Source organism: Populus euphratica, unplaced genomic scaffold (assembly GCF_000495115.2).
Source record: "Populus euphratica unplaced genomic scaffold, PopEup_1.0 scaffold31.1, whole genome shotgun sequence".
NCBI lineage: Eukaryota > Viridiplantae > Streptophyta > Magnoliopsida > Malpighiales > Salicaceae > Populus > Populus euphratica.
This window is the reverse complement of record NW_011499850.1, coordinates 2,851,542-2,869,141: the sequence shown is the minus strand read 5'-3', so window position 1 is coordinate 2,869,141 and position 17,600 is coordinate 2,851,542. Positions and strand designations below refer to the sequence as shown.

General features: G+C 30.0%; 1 protein-coding gene across 1 annotated transcript; it reads right to left on the bottom strand.

The window, feature by feature from the left end:
• Window positions 1-5,182: 5,182 nt before the first annotated feature.
• Window positions 5,183-8,886, bottom strand: LOC105121164 (transcription factor bHLH66-like). Its single transcript, XM_011019711.1, has 7 exons — window positions 8,044-8,886; window positions 7,810-7,917; window positions 7,574-7,741; window positions 7,413-7,478; window positions 6,725-6,790; window positions 6,394-6,462; window positions 5,183-5,952 (listed from the first exon to the last, which is right to left on the bottom strand). The coding sequence occupies exons 1-7, from the start codon at window positions 8,530-8,532 to the stop codon at window positions 5,557-5,559; spliced, it is 1,362 nt and encodes a 453-aa protein (XP_011018013.1). The 5' UTR covers window positions 8,533-8,886; the 3' UTR covers window positions 5,183-5,556.
• Window positions 8,887-17,600: the final 8,714 nt, after the last annotated feature.

Below are 17,600 nucleotides of genomic sequence, written 5' to 3'. Positions count from 1 at the left end.
TTTTGCTCTGTGTCTGGGATAATTTGTATTTTTTTCAAAACGTAAAAAAATTCAAGGCGTTACTGGTGTATTATCTACTAGGAGAAATAAAAATAATTTCAAAATTAAATGTATGCTATTTGAACATAGTCGGATAATATATTTTAAAAAAGTATTTAAATAGTAATATATTGAGTTTATCTAGATGAACTTGAATTGTTATTTTAAATCCATGATCTGAATTTTGAAATTTTAATAATCCCATAAAAATAAATTAAGAAATTCAATTTACAATCAAGTATAATAAAAATAATAAAAATTATTTAATAAAATAATAAAAAAACTCAAGTTGATATAAATAAATTTATTAAACTCATGATTTGAATAATAAAAAAGAAATAATTCAATATAAAACATATTGAAAAAAATAAACATAACTCTTAATTAATTAAATGTTGAAAAGTAAAATTAAAAAAATATTTTTTTAAAAAATAATCTAAGTTAATCTATATCAACCTTTTAAAATTACAATTTAAGTAATGAAATAAAGATAATTTTATATAAAATAAATTACAAAAATTATAAAATCTAATTTCTAAACAAATTAAAAAGTCTTTTCCCCGAACATTTCAAAACCGAACATGAAACCAATTAAAAAAAATGATTAAGTCCAACCCCCGTATAAAATATCAAATCAAAGAAAAAAAAGAATACTATTATAATCCACATTTGCTTTATGTCAATTGCCAGCCACAGTGAAATCATGAAATGTTATAGTTTCTTTTAATTAATAATTAATTAGTATACTGGGCCTGCTGGCTGGCTTGCGGTGGCTGCCGGTAATCTGCGAAAGCTCTGGCTGTTAAGAGCTGTGGGCTAGAGTAGAGAGGCACTGGTCCCAAAATCCAGCTAGTGTTTTTGAGTTTTGATGCTGGACTATAGCCTAATATGCTTTATCTGGGCTTGGATTTATTTTTGTTGAGATTAAAATTATTTGTGATGTATCAGTATAAAAAACATTTAAAATTTAAAAATATTATTTTAATATAATTTTAAACAAAAAATAATTTAAAAAACAACAATTTACCGCATGCCATGCAATCACCATACAAGATTATTTGTTTTTCAATAGTAGCTAATAGTAATATAATTATGTTTGTTTTTAGGTTTTAAAAATATTTTAAAATTTTTATTATTTATTTTAAATTAATAATTTTTTTATATTTTCAGGTAATTTTAATATGTTGATGTTAGAAATAATTTTTAAAAAATAAAAAAATTATTTTAATTCATTTCTTAAAAAATTACTTTAAAAAATAACTATTATGACACTCCAAATACCTCTTAAAACAGACCACGCAATCAGCAGACCAGGAAAATTGATGACAGACACTGGCCAGGCCATGTTTATAGTTGAGGGGTCAAGTGAACCCTCTCAGCTCCCAAAATATACTGTTAATTATATCTTATATTATATAAATTAAATTATAGTGTTTTTCGTGATAGATCACGATACAATACTGGAGAAATCTCAAGCTATCAATTCTTTCTTACTCTATATAGTATTCCTTTTACAAAAGAATACTATATATGAAAAATTGACTGCTTAAAATTATAGAAACATTCGTATTGATTGTTCAAGATTCTTCTTCTTTTGTTTTTAATCTAAGTTCAATATAATTTGTCATGTTTTATATTTTTTTAACTATTGTTTCTAGAATTCACTTCATTTTACTCATTAAAACACTTAATATAATATTTTAAAATGAAATGCAAGGTTTTATTGTGTGTTCGGTATTGGAGTGGAGCGGAGGTTTTATTGTGTGTTCGGTATTGGAGTGGAGCGGTTTTTAAAAAATATATTAAAATATTTTTTTTATAATTTTTAACATGAGAATATTAAACTTATTAAAAAACACTAAAAAATTATAATTTAATATTTTTTTAAGAAAAAACACCAAGAAAAAAAGGGTAATTCATTTGAACAAGACCCATCCACCAACAAGTGTGAGAATACTATTAAATATATTTCAAAGAACATACAGTAGCAAGAACACATTACTATACATGTAATTTAAATATTTGGATTAAATTCAGGACAGAACTCAATCAGAAGAAATCTGAGCTAACTTCGTTTAATTCTTCTCCGAGCAATCTTGCTTGGGCTGCCCCGGGTATAAGCACGTAACTCTGCGGGCAAAACTGTCGTTTATTAGCATGAGAGCTAATTTAATTGGTTAAATTTTAGATTTAATGTTTAATAATTATATATTTATGTTATTATTAATTTTAAAATTTATAAAATTAATTGAAATGATTCAGAATACTAAAATTAAAGTATTTATAAAATTAATTAAAATAATAAAAATAAAAATGCTATTTATTATTACATGGGTGATGCACGATGGTGTGTTGCTTTGACAAAACGTAGTGGGCTACAAGTCTCTTAACAGTCCCATGTGCACTGTATGCCAATAACTCGTAATTATATTTAATATCATTATTGGATCTCTGCTGAGTTTCAGTTCCAACGTCTGAATTCTCAGATTTCAGCTCCAATTCCTGTATTCTTAAGAGTATTTTAAATATGCAATTATTTTTGTTCCACGTTAGTTCATGTATATTTTAGAATTAACTTGTACATCAACCACCCAGAATTAATTTTTGTTCTTGGGCGGCCTTAAATGTGTTCCTCTCACATCGTTATAGAAGAATTTAATAAATTTTTTTACATGATGATCTCGAGATTTGAACTCATGAGATAATAATAATAATAATAATAATAATAATAATAATAATAATGAAAAGAAGAATATACCTCCCATAAACTCCTTAAAAATAATCTTGAATTAACTTGAAGAAGAGGAAATACTAGTATCAATCTTAACTCATATTTCCTTCGTAACTTCCTTTAAATGGCCTTTACAATGACAATATTAAGGTTGTGTTTGGTATTGCTATTAAATTATAGATTCATGAAAAAAATTTTGTTTCAAATTTTGTTTTTGGTATTTCTATATTATTGTAATTTGATGATATTAAAAATAAACTTTTAAAATAAAAAAACATTATTTTAACATTTTTTAAGTATAAAACACTTTAAAAATAAACACACTTTCCCAATTTTTCAACCCTCAGACAACGTTTTTGGGTTTTAACTAAAAAGAGTGTTAGGCTGTTTTTTTTTTACTTAAAAAACCTCATAGGTGAGATACTTGACTCGTATTTTGGCCGAGTTTTAGGTTTATTGAGGTTAATGTATTTGTTAAAAAAAAAAATCTTCAATTTATTATTGAATCAAATCTTCAAAAATAAGATAGGAAATAAATCACCGAACTACCTGAGTTAATGGCTACCTGAGTTAATAGCTGAGATATCTTCTCAACAATATTTTTTTAATCTCCAAGGATTTATTTAAAATTATAATAAGTATTACAGTTTAAAGTATTTTTTAATTAAAAAATTTTAAAAATTTTTTTTTATTGTTTTAAAAATTATTTTTTAATATCAGTATATCAAAAAAATATAAAAATATAAAAAATAATTTTTAACAAATTTTTTTAAAAATAATATCAGTATATCAAAAAAATATAAAAAATAATTTTTAACAATTTTTTTAAAAATTTTATAAAAACATAATTTCAACTGTGCTGATAAACATGGTTTTAATCCGGTGTACTTTGGATAATATGTTCTACAAGGACAAACACTTCACACGTGGAAAGATGAAACAGTGACGCATCATGCCAATACATCCTAAGTCGCTGCCCACTTCTTTTTAGTCTCTTCTAGTTCGAAGAAGTTATGGCCATGATGTTTTTGTACCTAACTCTAATTTATTGTTTATAGTATATAGCACACTTGATTAGTATTTTAGTGGCTTGTATGATTTTTTTTTTAATACATGAATTCTTTACCCAAATCATCAAGAAGCAGCTAAAGAGACGTGGACCAACCTTTGAGTCCCACGAGGACTCATACCACCCCTTGCCCTCCTCGAAATACTTTGTCACAAGGCAAGTCCAATATTAATTTGTCGAGGGATGTGGACATTACACAATCAATGGCATGCTTAATTTTATATGCCACGAGGTCAAAGTAGCGTTTAAATTTGTTGACTACTAAAAGTGCTTTTGGTAGCCTTTTCAAACTGTTTTTGATTTAAAAAAGATATTTAATTGATTTATTTAATTGCTTCTAGATGACTTTGATGTTCTAGTGTTAAAAACACAAAAGATTACTTAAATGTATTTTTAATTGAAAAAATACCATATATTATAATACCAATACCCACTGAAATTTTAATAGGTACCAATTCAAGAGAATTGAATTGGTCAATCCTACTGTGTCACTAGAGTACCTTGAAGAAATAAAAAAAAATCTGAAAAAAATTATTTAATATGATATTTTTAGAGGTTTTTTTAATATATAATTTTAATATGTTGATATAAAAAATTAAAAATATTATTTAAATGTATTTTTAACTGAAATATATTTTTTAAAAACACCTTACACCACAATAACAAATACACACTAAGCATTTTTATATTACAATCTATTTTTTAAATTATTTTTTACTTGAAAATATATCAAAATGATATATTTTTAAGTGTTTTTTTTATGTTTTAATACATTAATATTAAAAAAATTTAAAAATTATTTTAATATATTTTCAAATAAAAAAAGCTACTTCCTATTCACTATAAAAATAAAATTGATGTTCTTCATCAGCCAATTAATCAAAGACAACCCTCCATTAAAGTTATCGCCGATAAAGAGAATCTAGTGGTCCATTGCCTAGATGGTTAAGAAATCTTAATTGTGCAAACACTGGCCTTTCGGGAGGTTCCCTTCAGCACCAAATGGCCCATCTTTGCCTCGATCGGAGGGGAGAAATCATCATCCTCTCTCTCTCTCTCTCTCTCTTCCTTCAATTTTCCTGCCTTTATAATCATAAGAAAGAAAAGCGACACGCCGTTTGACTTAAAATCCAATCCACACGATTCTTTAACCCATCATCTCCATCCAAAAGTCCAACTAAAGCAAAAGCTTATGACAAGCACAAATAAAAAAGTCATAATGAAAGCTGCCACTGCTTTTTCATTTTCTCTCAGCATAATTATAGCATAATTATAGAAAAAGCTATTTCCAGCAATAAAAATCTTAAACACTATTGGTGACATCATGGAAGGGAGATCCAAACTGGGATGGGAAAAAAAATAACATTAAAGTCTCAAATAATAAAATAAAAAAATGCAACAAAACCTAACCCCTTTCTTAAAACGTAAACAACAGCAGCAAGTTGTTCTTGGGACTCGGACGGTCTTGTTACTTTGTTCTTGTTTTTGGTACTTGGTGGTGTAGTTGGGGTTAGCTTAAGCCAAAGTCTACGTAAATACGGCGTCGTGTCATCCACTAATACATCAGACCCTTATTTTAGTAGACTTTGAAACGGAAGATGAATCCTACACGTCACACTCTCTCTCCACCCCTTTTCTCACTTTGACTTTTCAATCCCTCAACTCTTTTATTATTTACTCTAATAGTAAATCCCGAAAGTCAGTCAACGCCGTTAGATCACGGTTTGGAAACGGAAGCAGCGTCTTTAACAGCGCCACCATCACCTCCAGCGTTACCCATTGTAGCCGACTGGACGGTCAAAACAGACATGCTGGGTGAGGCTGGCCCTTCGCCGTTGGACTGGAGCAAAGCGTGGTGGTTGTTGTTGATCGCGGGGCCCCTGCTGTGACACGTGGCGGTTGAGATAGCGGTTGCGAGTGAGATGGGCATCAAACAAAGCCCTTTCCCTTGTAAATACTGCATGGCTGTGCCCATATCCTCTTCCATCAACTTAGCCACCTGGTGCTCTGTCACAGTCAAGCTGCTGTCGTTAGTTCTCGCCGTTTGATTGCCGTTAGAGGTATGGGAGAGGGACCCACCATCGGCACTGGCTTGGATACAGTCACCACCAGCCTACAGAGACAGGAAAAAAAAAAACAGGAAATGTTGTTTATGATTGTCTCTCTTTTAAAGAGGAATCTGAGAAAAAAGAGAGCACGCGTGCTACTTTTGTTCTTGTCGTGTTGTAGTGATTGCGGGGGTTCTGGGGACTTTGGATTGGACTGGTGGGGCGGTGAGAGGTCTTGTGTATTTTTCACTACATGGAAAACTAGTTGATTTTCAAGGTTCCATTTAGGGCATGGCCTGTGTAGTTAAAAATTCGATTTTTTTGGTTAATCAGTATATATTCTAACTTTCTGAAAGCTTAGTAAAAAAAACTGTTATTTATAGCTTTTTTTAAATATATTTTTTAATTGAATTAGGTAAATAAAACTAATTCTTTTGATTTTCTGTAAAAAAGAAGGTGAAGTTATCCTCATTTGAAGTTAGTGTAGCTTATGTTCAGGAGATTACCTCGGAGGATATGTCAACAACAAGGGGGGCAACGGCTGCTGCACTGCCTAATCTGCTCATGCTCAAGACCTGCGTGTACGCAGGAAAACAAGAGACAATAATTAGCCAGCAAAGAACACTTTATTACTGTTAATTAATTATAAAAAGGAGACAATGAGTAAGGGAATATTAGTTTGGTAATAAGCCAGTAAGTAGATACATAACATAAAAGAAGATTTAAAACCATATCTTAAAAAAACAATATGTCAACCAAACATGGGAATCTCTTGAATTATTATAAAATTTAAACTAAAAAAATAAAAATAAAGTTCAGTTAGAGAAAGATGAGAACCTTGACTTGGAGCTGCAGGAATTTAACATAGTCGATGATCTCATCAAGCATTGAAGCCTTGTCTGTCTGTCATTCCACAAAACCTCTTCAGTACAGAATTCTTAATCCTTAATTTAATTACATATTAACTAATTAATTACAAGTAATAATTAGCTCTTTGAGATTGCCCCTTATAAAAATGGTTTTCAAAATAGCTTTTAATTATTTGAAAGTACGTTAATATATATATATATATATATATATATATATTAAAAACATATAAAAAATAAAAACATTTTTTCAGTTAAAAAACAATCTTGAAGAAAAGTAAAAACAGATAAAGAAGCGGTGTCAAACAGAAATTCCGATCCATTCGCCAGCCATCGCGGGTGCTGATTGGAGTGCAGTTCTTAGTTCTGGGACCAACTAACAAACAGTCTAAAAAGAACAGCAGAAGACACCTAATTCAGAAACAACCCACTATACTATCGACACCTGTCTATCCAAAAAATAGAACCACCCAAAATTTCAAGGAATACACCTAGAAACTGATAAAAACCTGACTGGCAGTTACCAGAAGAAGATCATGAAGAAGAAGAAGAATCAGTTAAGTTTTTCTTCTGGTTTCTTGGTCAATCAAATTGAGCAGTGGCCACAAATGATTTTAAATAGATATAAATTAGTAGTTCATGTCTTATTCTAGCTTTACCTTGTTGGCATTAGGCACCAACTCTTGCAGAGCTTTCATTCTTTCTGCAATTCTCTCCCTTCGTAACTGCGCACATAAAAAATCAATCAATCTACGTTTATTTTCGTACTAATTAATGGCATAAAGTGAGAGTCAGTGACAAGGAGGGATAAGGATAGTACCCTTTCAGCTATGCTATGTGGGTCCGTCGCTTGACCTCTTCTAGCCCTAACCCTTTGTCTAGGTTGAGCTGGTGCACCACCATTGGAGCCACTTGCTTGAGGTTGGTTCATCACAGCCGTGGTGGCTGCCCCTTGAGCCCCAAAATTCTGTGTCTGCATAGCCCCTCCCTGTACCATCACACAAGATTAATAAAATAAACGTGTAGAAAATATGAGTAGAAAATCTGAATACATGCCCGGGGATGGTTAAAATGTTGCATGGACTGGTTCGACGCCTGACCAGTTCCGTTCATAGATCCAGCACCAAACCCATTAAACAATCCTTGCATTGAACCGTCTCCTCCCTGAAAGAGGGGAAAAAACACAAATAATAAGCTGGCAATTTGATAGAATTTAGTCCCAGCTGCTCTGTTTCGTGAAACTAAAAATCAAAATGAAAAAGAGTTTATAACAAGGAAGATGAAAACCACCTTAAAGGAGGAGCCATCAATGGCGTCGTTTTGAGGGAGGCCGCCGCGAGCAACAGCCATAAGAAGCTGCTGTTGTAGCATCATTTTAGCGGCAGCGGCACCACCACCACTGATCTGGTGGTGTCTCAGCTTAGAAGCCAAAATTACAGACTCATCAATGTTATTATGAAACCCAAGATTACTATTGTCGGTATTTGATGGTGCGGTTTCATCCGACAAGTCTCTAGGTTTGGCTATAGAGTTGCTGCTGTCGTTGTTATTAATGGGCATGGTGTGGTCCCAAGGAGACTTGAGGTCAGGCCATGAACAAGGAGGAATAGTAGACAGCATTTGTTCAAGAAAATCATCATTCGAGGATGAATTGGGATCAAAGTGAGAGTTTTGGATCTGTGAAGGGTTCTGTTCGTTTTGAAGGTCTTGTAGAGGGATTTGTGATGATGGGTTTAAGAGCGAGTTAATCCCTTGCATTTCTCTACTACAAGGCTGCATCCTTTTGAAACAGAATGGATAGATTTCGTAAGAGCTCGAGGGTTTTGGGGTTTTGTGTGATATATATATAGAGAGAGAGAGAGATGGGTTTTGGATTTGGTTTGCTTCAAGAGGATGGAAAACGAGAAGGAAACAGGAGTGAAGAGGGCATTTGGGTTTCCGAATAATGTTTATTTAGGCCAAGACTGCAGAGAGAAGAGATCTCTTCCACTAATTCCCTGTTTTTTTTTTTTGCCCCCTTCTTCTTCCTCCTTGTATGTTAGGGATTGGAGGACATTAAATAGCAAAAGGGTAGCTTCTTTGTTTGCGTTTTGATTAGCTATCTTTTGCTTCATCTATATAATCCTTTGGGGGTTTAGCTGGTGTGTTAGCCATGGTAGGGTTAACTGTGGATTTAGAGAACGTTTGTTTATATTTTAAAAATTTTCTTTTGTAACTTTGTTATAAAAAAATATTATTTTAGTATATTATTAATTAAAAAGCAGCATAAACATTTTTTTTTAATTTGTTTATTATTAATTAAAAAGCAGCATAAACATTTTTTTTTAATTTGTTAATTTAAAAAAAAAAAAAAATAATAAAACATTTTAAAACATCTTTAATTAAAAATACTTAAAAAAAAAAACAACTTTTAACAAAATACCAAACGGCTTTGTCCAATGGCGACTGTCGATGATAACGCGTGAGTTCCACTCTTTCTTTACTAGAGGCCAGGAGCCGAAGACCGTTTCTTTTCCTTTATGTTTTTTCCTTTCTGAAAAGGACCCTTTTCCCCCCTCTCACATGAGCTGTTAATTGAAATTCTTATCATAAAAATTTTATCAATTAATTATGCAGGTTTTTTTAATAAAAAAAATTACCTGTTAATTACACCAAAAAACCCAATAATTAATCTTGTGTAGAGTTAAGTATTTACAAGTGTTGCATGTAATATTAATTATACATGATAATATGTGAATTATAATTGATTTATTTATTAATGTAAATTTAAACACATACACTATAGTCCTACCAATTTTATTTCAAATTTTTCTAATATATTCTAATAGTACGGGACATGGAAGATTTAACTCATATGATTGATTTCTATAATTGAATAAAATCTCAATCCTTAATTCAATATTGTCCATGATCATATAAATTATATTGCTCCATTTATTTTATTTTATTTTTACTCTGAGCTCACTTGATTTCTTTAACATACATGTCTTGGAGGATGACTCATGCTGGAATAACACCAAATTTTTACCTATTTTATGCCATAACCATCTTCCATGGAATTAGTATTTCTTCATTTATAAACAGTAGTAAAAATTAAAGGGGGGTGGTCTTCGTTATTAGAGTTGTTAATTTAGAAGTGTAATAGTTATTATTTTTTTAAAGTGTTTTTTATTTAAAAATACATCAAAATAATTTTTTAAAAATTTTATTTTTAATATTAACACATTAAAATAATTTTAAAACACTAAAAATAATTAATTTAAAATTTAAAAAAATAAAATTTTTCAAAAACACTGTTAAACTACAACACTAAATATACAAGGCTTTAATCGGATTCTAAGCTTCCATTATTAGCGTGAACTATTCTTTGCACAATCACTTTTTAAAAGCTTATTTAATATTATAATAATAATTGTTTTTTAAAAAAAATTATTTAGAAATACATCTGAAATATTAAAATAATTTTAAAATAAAAAATAATTTAAAATAAAAAATAAAATTTTTATTTTTTTAAAAAAAACTTTAAAAACATAAAAATAAATAAACGTGCTATAAGTCCCGCGTGGACGGCCAGTTCATTACGGTTCGCTTTCAACCGCGTTGCTCGGTGCTAATTAAATTACCCTTGTTGTCATTTATGGAAAATGTGACATAACAAGCAACTAGCTACTGCTAATCAATATCCTAATGACACCTCCAAACAACCCCCCTGCATTAATTACCATCTAAGCTCAGACATATTTACATGAACCAACCTCTGAGCTGAGGAGACCCAACTTGACTCAGATCCCATCTAATATTTTAGTTGTAAGTTAAATAATTAAGTTGATTTGTGGATTGAGAATGAATCTAATCTATTATTTATATAATTTTTAAATGGTATTCTTTTATAAAAATATTTGTATAAAAAACTAAAAAAATATTATTTTAATAAAAAATATTTAAAAAATAAAAAAATGATATATATAAACCAAGTTTTCCATCGGTAAATCTATGGGTCGTGCTCCAAATAAACCAAGTTTTACATCGGTAAATCTATGGGTCGTGCTCCAAGATTATAAGTGGATGTGATTTCACACTATGTTTCGAGTAGTAATCGAAGATGAGTAGTTAAATATAAATAATTTTTTTTTAATTACTGAAACTAACAAATAACATAGCTCCTCTTATACAAAAAAATTAAAATAAATAAATAAAGGTGAAGGAGGTGGAGACATTTTCCACCCATCAAAATCTCCATAGCTCCAGAACTTTTTGTGAAATTCTGTTGTTAATCCCTCGTCTCCGTGTTAAATTTGCTGTAAACATATTCTGATGATAAATTACACTTTTATTTTATAAAATAAAATATTAGGTTATTATTTAAAAAAATTAAAAGACTAAATAACAAATTTAATTTAAAAAAATTTGGTCCCTCTTTTAGTTCAATTTGGTTTGACAATTAGAGGTGGAGAAATCAGAGGCAATTTTTTTTAAAAAAAAATTGGTTTCTCAAGTTTTGGTTTTTATCATTTGATTCATCTTCTTTTAGATTTTTACTATTTGATTATAATCTTTATTTTATCATGTTTTAGTCCTAAAATGTTAAGAAAGAAGAGAGAAAGTTGCAAAAAAAATAAAAACAAAAATAAAGGAGAGTGTGTGTTCACTCAATAACATTTCAACCATAATAAAATCGATTTTAGTGCCATTAAATTTATTTTAGAGAGGAAAGTCCAAGATAGGTGGCATAGTAATTTTGCCCTTCATACGTGTCAATGTCAAGAAAGGTAAATCAAGAATTATGATTTTTATTATAACTCGATTTGACTTATGTTTATTAAATATCGATTAAAAGGTGTGTTTAGGGTTATGAATATTTTCATAAAGATTTTTAGGGTATTTTGAAGTTGTTATTATATAAAAAAAATAAAATTCAAATATTTAAAATTTTAAAACTTAAACCTTAACTTTTCAGGTACTTCTGAGTTGGTTGTTGAAATTTAAACTAAAAGATAACACATTATTTATCTAAATGGATAATATATTGTCCATTATACTAAAAATAAGAGAATATAACTACATGTCATTCATCCATTTAATAATAATAAAAGAAAGCTTGACGTGCGTGCCTAGCTTTCCAATCCAATACACGTCTGAGCTTCATCTCTGATCAGGCCAGGCGCAAGAATGCCTAGGCTTGTTGGCATGACTTAATTTTAGCTAAATAACATTTAACTTTAAAAGAAAAATTAAAATAAGATTCTCTTTAATAGACTTATTAATTTATGCATTGATCCAAGGTATAATAGTTTCTAAGAAGATTAAAGCTTTATATGGTAATAATAATAATATCATTATTACTAGTTTCTAAGAAGATTAAAGCTTTACATGGTAATAATAATAATATCATTATTACTAAGTATATATTAACCTAATATGTAGATTTTAAAGAAAAAATAGCAAGGATCGGTTCACCCTCCCTGTCCAGAAAACTGAAAAGAAAAGGATGCAAACCCGAGAACACATTATTAAAACTAAAAAAGGAATCGAAATATATATAATTTATGCATTGATCACATCCCAGTCTTGAATGCAAGAATGATTTATAGTTATTTTATGTGTTATATATATATATATATTCCTTACCAATGCAATTGCATGCATGCACATGCTTAAATGAAGATACGACTAAATCAAAAGAAGTAGATTGTGATGTTTAGATTGTTGGAGGGTTCATGATCACAAAAGGATCCAAGAGCTGCTCCTACGATATATGTTACCATTTCCAATTTTCATGCGATCTTAGCTGTTCAGAACCCATGTTCATTGCATCTTATCTTGGATTACAAGGCAGGGAAATCTCTGAAAATAATGAACAAGCTCCAAAAGAATTCAATGCATCACAAGCAACGTCCACAAGTTCATCTCATGTCAACTAAATGGGAATTTAAAACACATATATGCTACTATACACCAGTACGTGCATATTGCCCATGAGAAGATTTCAAGAAATTAAAATCCTTTTGAATATTCTATCAAATTTACCAAACCCTAACAAATCTTCGCTCATTACGAAAGTACTTTTAAAGTGCAACATCTTGTGCTATCTTAATGGATTCTGTATCATGTATTGATGAGCTGAGATTGTTTAACATATGGGATATTCTTACTTTCAAGAAAAGCAGAGCATTAATGTAACTCTTCAATATCCGGTGTAAAAGGCACGATCTCTATTGCGTTGGAAACGAGTTAATTTTTCAAGTGTTCAAGCTAATCAAATTCATAACATTATAAGATTTTATCTTTTTTTTTTTCCGGTGGCTTAAGTATAATTAACACGATTTATATTCCATAATATATAAGCTTGAATTTCGAGAGGATTTTCGTAAGATATAGCGAGTGATTGTTTCTATGTTGTGAGAATATGAATGTGGTCATAGCTACCCTAGTATGCAGGATCAGAGGCACTCCCAGCAGTAGACCGCTATATGAATATTTACTAATTTTAATATATTTTTTCCTGAAAATGAAAAGCACTTGATTTAAAAAAACAATAATATTAGTGAATGCATGTATTTCCCACAACATTGTTTTTTAGTTTGGTACATATATAACTTTTCTACAAAAAAAAAAAACTGAAAAAATCTTTACAAGTTGATAGGATTTTGCTGTACAATTATTTTTTCGAAAAGAGCATATTAAAGTAAAAAAGTTTATCTTCTTGAATCATCACTCTCATAAGAAATAGATAAACAGTAAATAAAAATGTCATGTATAAATTCTTCACGAGGTGACAATTAAGATTTTTTTTGTGGTATTTATTTTCTTGGAAGGAGCTAGCAGATTAAAGTAAAAAAAGTTTAATAGCGAATATGTATGCAATTCTACTATCGGAGAAAGAGCTAACTGTAGAAATATAATGGTGGATGGTACTCTACACAGGCCATATCACCTAATTCACACGGCATCGAGTAACCTCTTTCTTTGTGTTCGACCTAGTTAAAGTCAATGAAAGATTTATTGTACTCCTAGAATTTCAACTCTTTTTTTTTGTTTCCCTGTTCAAAGTCACTACTGGCTTTTGACGAAGTTACAGAAGTGCATTTTTTCCTCACCATGAAAATTCCCACTACTGCCAATCAACTTCCCTAGCTATCACCTTTGACACTACGCAGTGATTTGCTTTCTTGTATCAGCAATTGTGTGCACTATAAAGAGAACAAGATGTTGAGGATTAACTAGGTTGTTAAGCAGGATGAGCTCGCATTATTTCTGTCAAGGCATGATTAGAGTCCACATCTTGAAATTAATGTGATTAAGATGGGCTACACATCGTATTCTTTTCCACGAGAGAGTGAAATGATTTGATGGGATTGAATACAAAACTAACTTCAAAATGAAGTGGAAAAGGTGTTTGTCCTGGCTAGCTAGCTAGAAAAAGCTTTAGCGAAGGCACCTTGGCAAGGGCAAGAGACTATCAGTATGTATGTATGTATGTATGTATGTATGTCTGTCTGTCTTTGTCTTGCGCCAATCTCAATCTTATACCTCTCTATATATCTAGTTTTCTTCAGATGATCATAGCTAGGCTCTCTTTACACCTCAACACACCCATGACACTACATCCATGCATGCCTTGACAATCCATTAATCAAGGCGTAAACATGATTATCTTGTTTGTATATTTAGAGGGGTTGTAATTTATAGGTAAGCTTTTCTCCTCTGCTTTTGTGATATATATCCTATCCCTAGCAAGCTCATATGCCTAGATACTTTAGATATACTGAGATTGACATCATAGTCTACATGTAAAGTCTCTTATTTAGAGAAAAACAGGCGTAGTTATCCACAAAAAATGAGCTAGAAATGTTATAGGCCACTTAAATTGACACAGAATCCAGCTTTAATCATTCAAAGCAATACTAGTTGTAAATCACTAGGGATCTCCCAGGCTATTGTGCTGTCAAAATCTTCTCGACCAACTTTGACACAGGAGATTAGACCTAGGCAAAAGACTTCCGTCACCTTTTTTGATTAATATCATAAAGAAACTAATTAATTATTAGACGTCATTGCTTGAATCACCAATTAATTATGATTTCAACATTGTTATTTTAACCAAAATCTGTTTTCATGGAGGTTGAGATTAAATCTGGTGCTGTATTAATCGCGACTGATCAAATGATCAACAGAAAATTTAAAAACAAACAACATTTGCATTATAAGCTTCTTTATCAAAGACTGAAATCTTAAATTCCAATTCCATTCTAGTCAATCAATCACATAGAAAAGCAATATTTTATGCGAATTCCAAATTCAGCAAAGGTAGAATCAGAATTGGTATCTAATTTCATCTCTAAGCAAACATATATGCTTGCTAAGTCAGACCTCTTTTTCGTGCCCCATGTTAGCTTGTATCTGTAAAGACCAACCCTTGCAGGCTATTGATCTTACATTATCAACGACAAAATTCTCTGAAATGACCGGATGTCTGCCAGCTTTCCTAGCTATTGATCACAAAGATAAACAAAAGTTACATCCTTACATTTCATTTGTTGATGTCTCATGTGTTTGTTTGGCATTTCTTCTCCCTGAAAAGTATTTCTTGAAAGAGAATTTATGGCACCTCATGTTTCTATTTTGTTAATGAAGCTGCCTGCACGCAATCATTACCCCATTTTGGAGATCAGGGTACCCGATTAATTTCTTTCCATTACAAAAGTCAGAAATACCAGACATTCATGGAGCCATTATTCTAGGTTTGAGTGGCAATCAGGCATCGAGAAATTCTCTCGAGGATTATTTTTAATTGTGTACGTAATTCAAAATCCTAGATAATATTCCATTTAAATTTGAAAAATAAGAGAGTAAAACACACTCTTAATTTTCTGTCAATTAATAAGACATTTTGTTTACCATTAAAATAAGCAATGTAGTGATTAGAAAGAAAGGGAAGAATTTTAACAAGACCTCATAAGATCGGACGAGCAGCTTATTCCATAAAAGACACAACCTTGTAAAGTTATAATTAATTAAAGCCCCACTTAATGGTTGTTACGAGGCAAAAGATCATCCCAATCTTATATCATATTCCATATAATCATTTCCAAATCTTATATTTATATTACTATAAGAAAGAATAAAAAACTACAAAAGAAAAAGAAAAAGATGGGAATATCATCAACGGTTCAGAAACAAGCAAACATAATAGATTATATAATATAGTAAAATAACTTGTACAAAAGACTTTATTCATTGATAAAGTCAAGGATATATAAATGTTAGAAGCTGTCTTAATAATTGCAAATGATATTTTAAAATATTAACTCATCTTCTCTCTAGAAAAGAATTGGCATAGTTCTTATGATATTATACTACTTTTGTTCTTATCCTGGTTTGAGGTGAATTCTTTTAAATTAAATAGCTTTTGAAGTTGTGGATCATATAGAAAGCCGACACATGAGGCCGACTTCAAGAAGGCCTTTAAGGAAAGGAAATTGGGATTCAATTGGACCGGTAATAATAATAAAATCATCGACGAACTTTGCCTTGGGCTCCACAAATTTGACCTAATATAAACTATGAGCTTCTGGGCAACTTTCAACCAAGACAGTGACGGAGTTACACAACGTGTTAGGAGGTTTAGCAATTAAGAAAACAAGTTGGGATCGGACAAGGTTTTGATAACTTTTATTACAAAAAGCAATTAGTCACCATTCTGAACTCTTACAATTTGTCTATGGAGTGATAATACAGCAACAACTTTTTACAAAGGAGAACAGAAGAAAAGGGTTTTGGTTTAGACGAATTTGAACATATCAAGTAGAGTTGTTGGCTGGCTTGGATTAATGATATTGGGCTCTGACTAGATGTGTGAACTAAAAAAGAGTGATGGAGTAGTTGGTGTTTTTTAAGGTTTTTTTATTTAAAAATATATTTAAATAATATTTTTTATTTTAGAAAAATTATTTTAAATATTAGTATACAAAAACAATCTAAATATATATATATATATATATATATATAAAAAAAATTTAAATTAAAAAAAAACACAATTTTAAACGCTTTCCCATAAACCCTAAAGAATTCGTTCTTGTCTTGCAATTTTCAAGAGATTGTCGTAGAATTTTTCTCATATTCTCGGAAATTTGGACTTCCAACTACCACCTTTGCTTATATATCATACATTTCAAACTAGCAAATCATTGCTAAAGGATATTTAAAATCCGATCGAGTGTTTATCACGCATGAATGTATTTTTATATATTGTTTATTAATTTTAATTATTTGAATATTTAGTTACATACAATTTATATTAATCTAAGAACTTAACTTCTATTTAAAAACACGATCCAAACAAATATTTATAAAAAAATATTTTTTTTATACTTTTTAATTGTTTTAACATGATAATATTAAAAATAATTTTTTAAAAAATATTATTTTAATATATTTTTGAGTAAAAAATACTTTAAAAAATAATTGAATTATTTTAATATGCTGATACAAAAAATATATATTTTTAAAAATTTATTTTAAAATATTTTAAAATAAAAAAGTATTTAAAAAAATAACTATGAGCATATTTTTAAAAGTTAAAACTTCTCAAACAATCATAGTTAAAGTGAGAATAGTTTCTCCTATTGGCTTATGTTCAACATGCTACCATCCACTCTCACATCTAAGTGTGATCACCAAAGTTTAGCAATGAAAACAAAATAAGAACTTAATTAGCATACCACCGAGCTTAGCTCCTCGGAACATTAGCTCCACCTTGAATTATTTTAATATGCTGATACAAAAAATATATATTTTTAAAAATTTATTTTAAAATATTTTAAAATAAAAAAGTATTTAAAAAAATA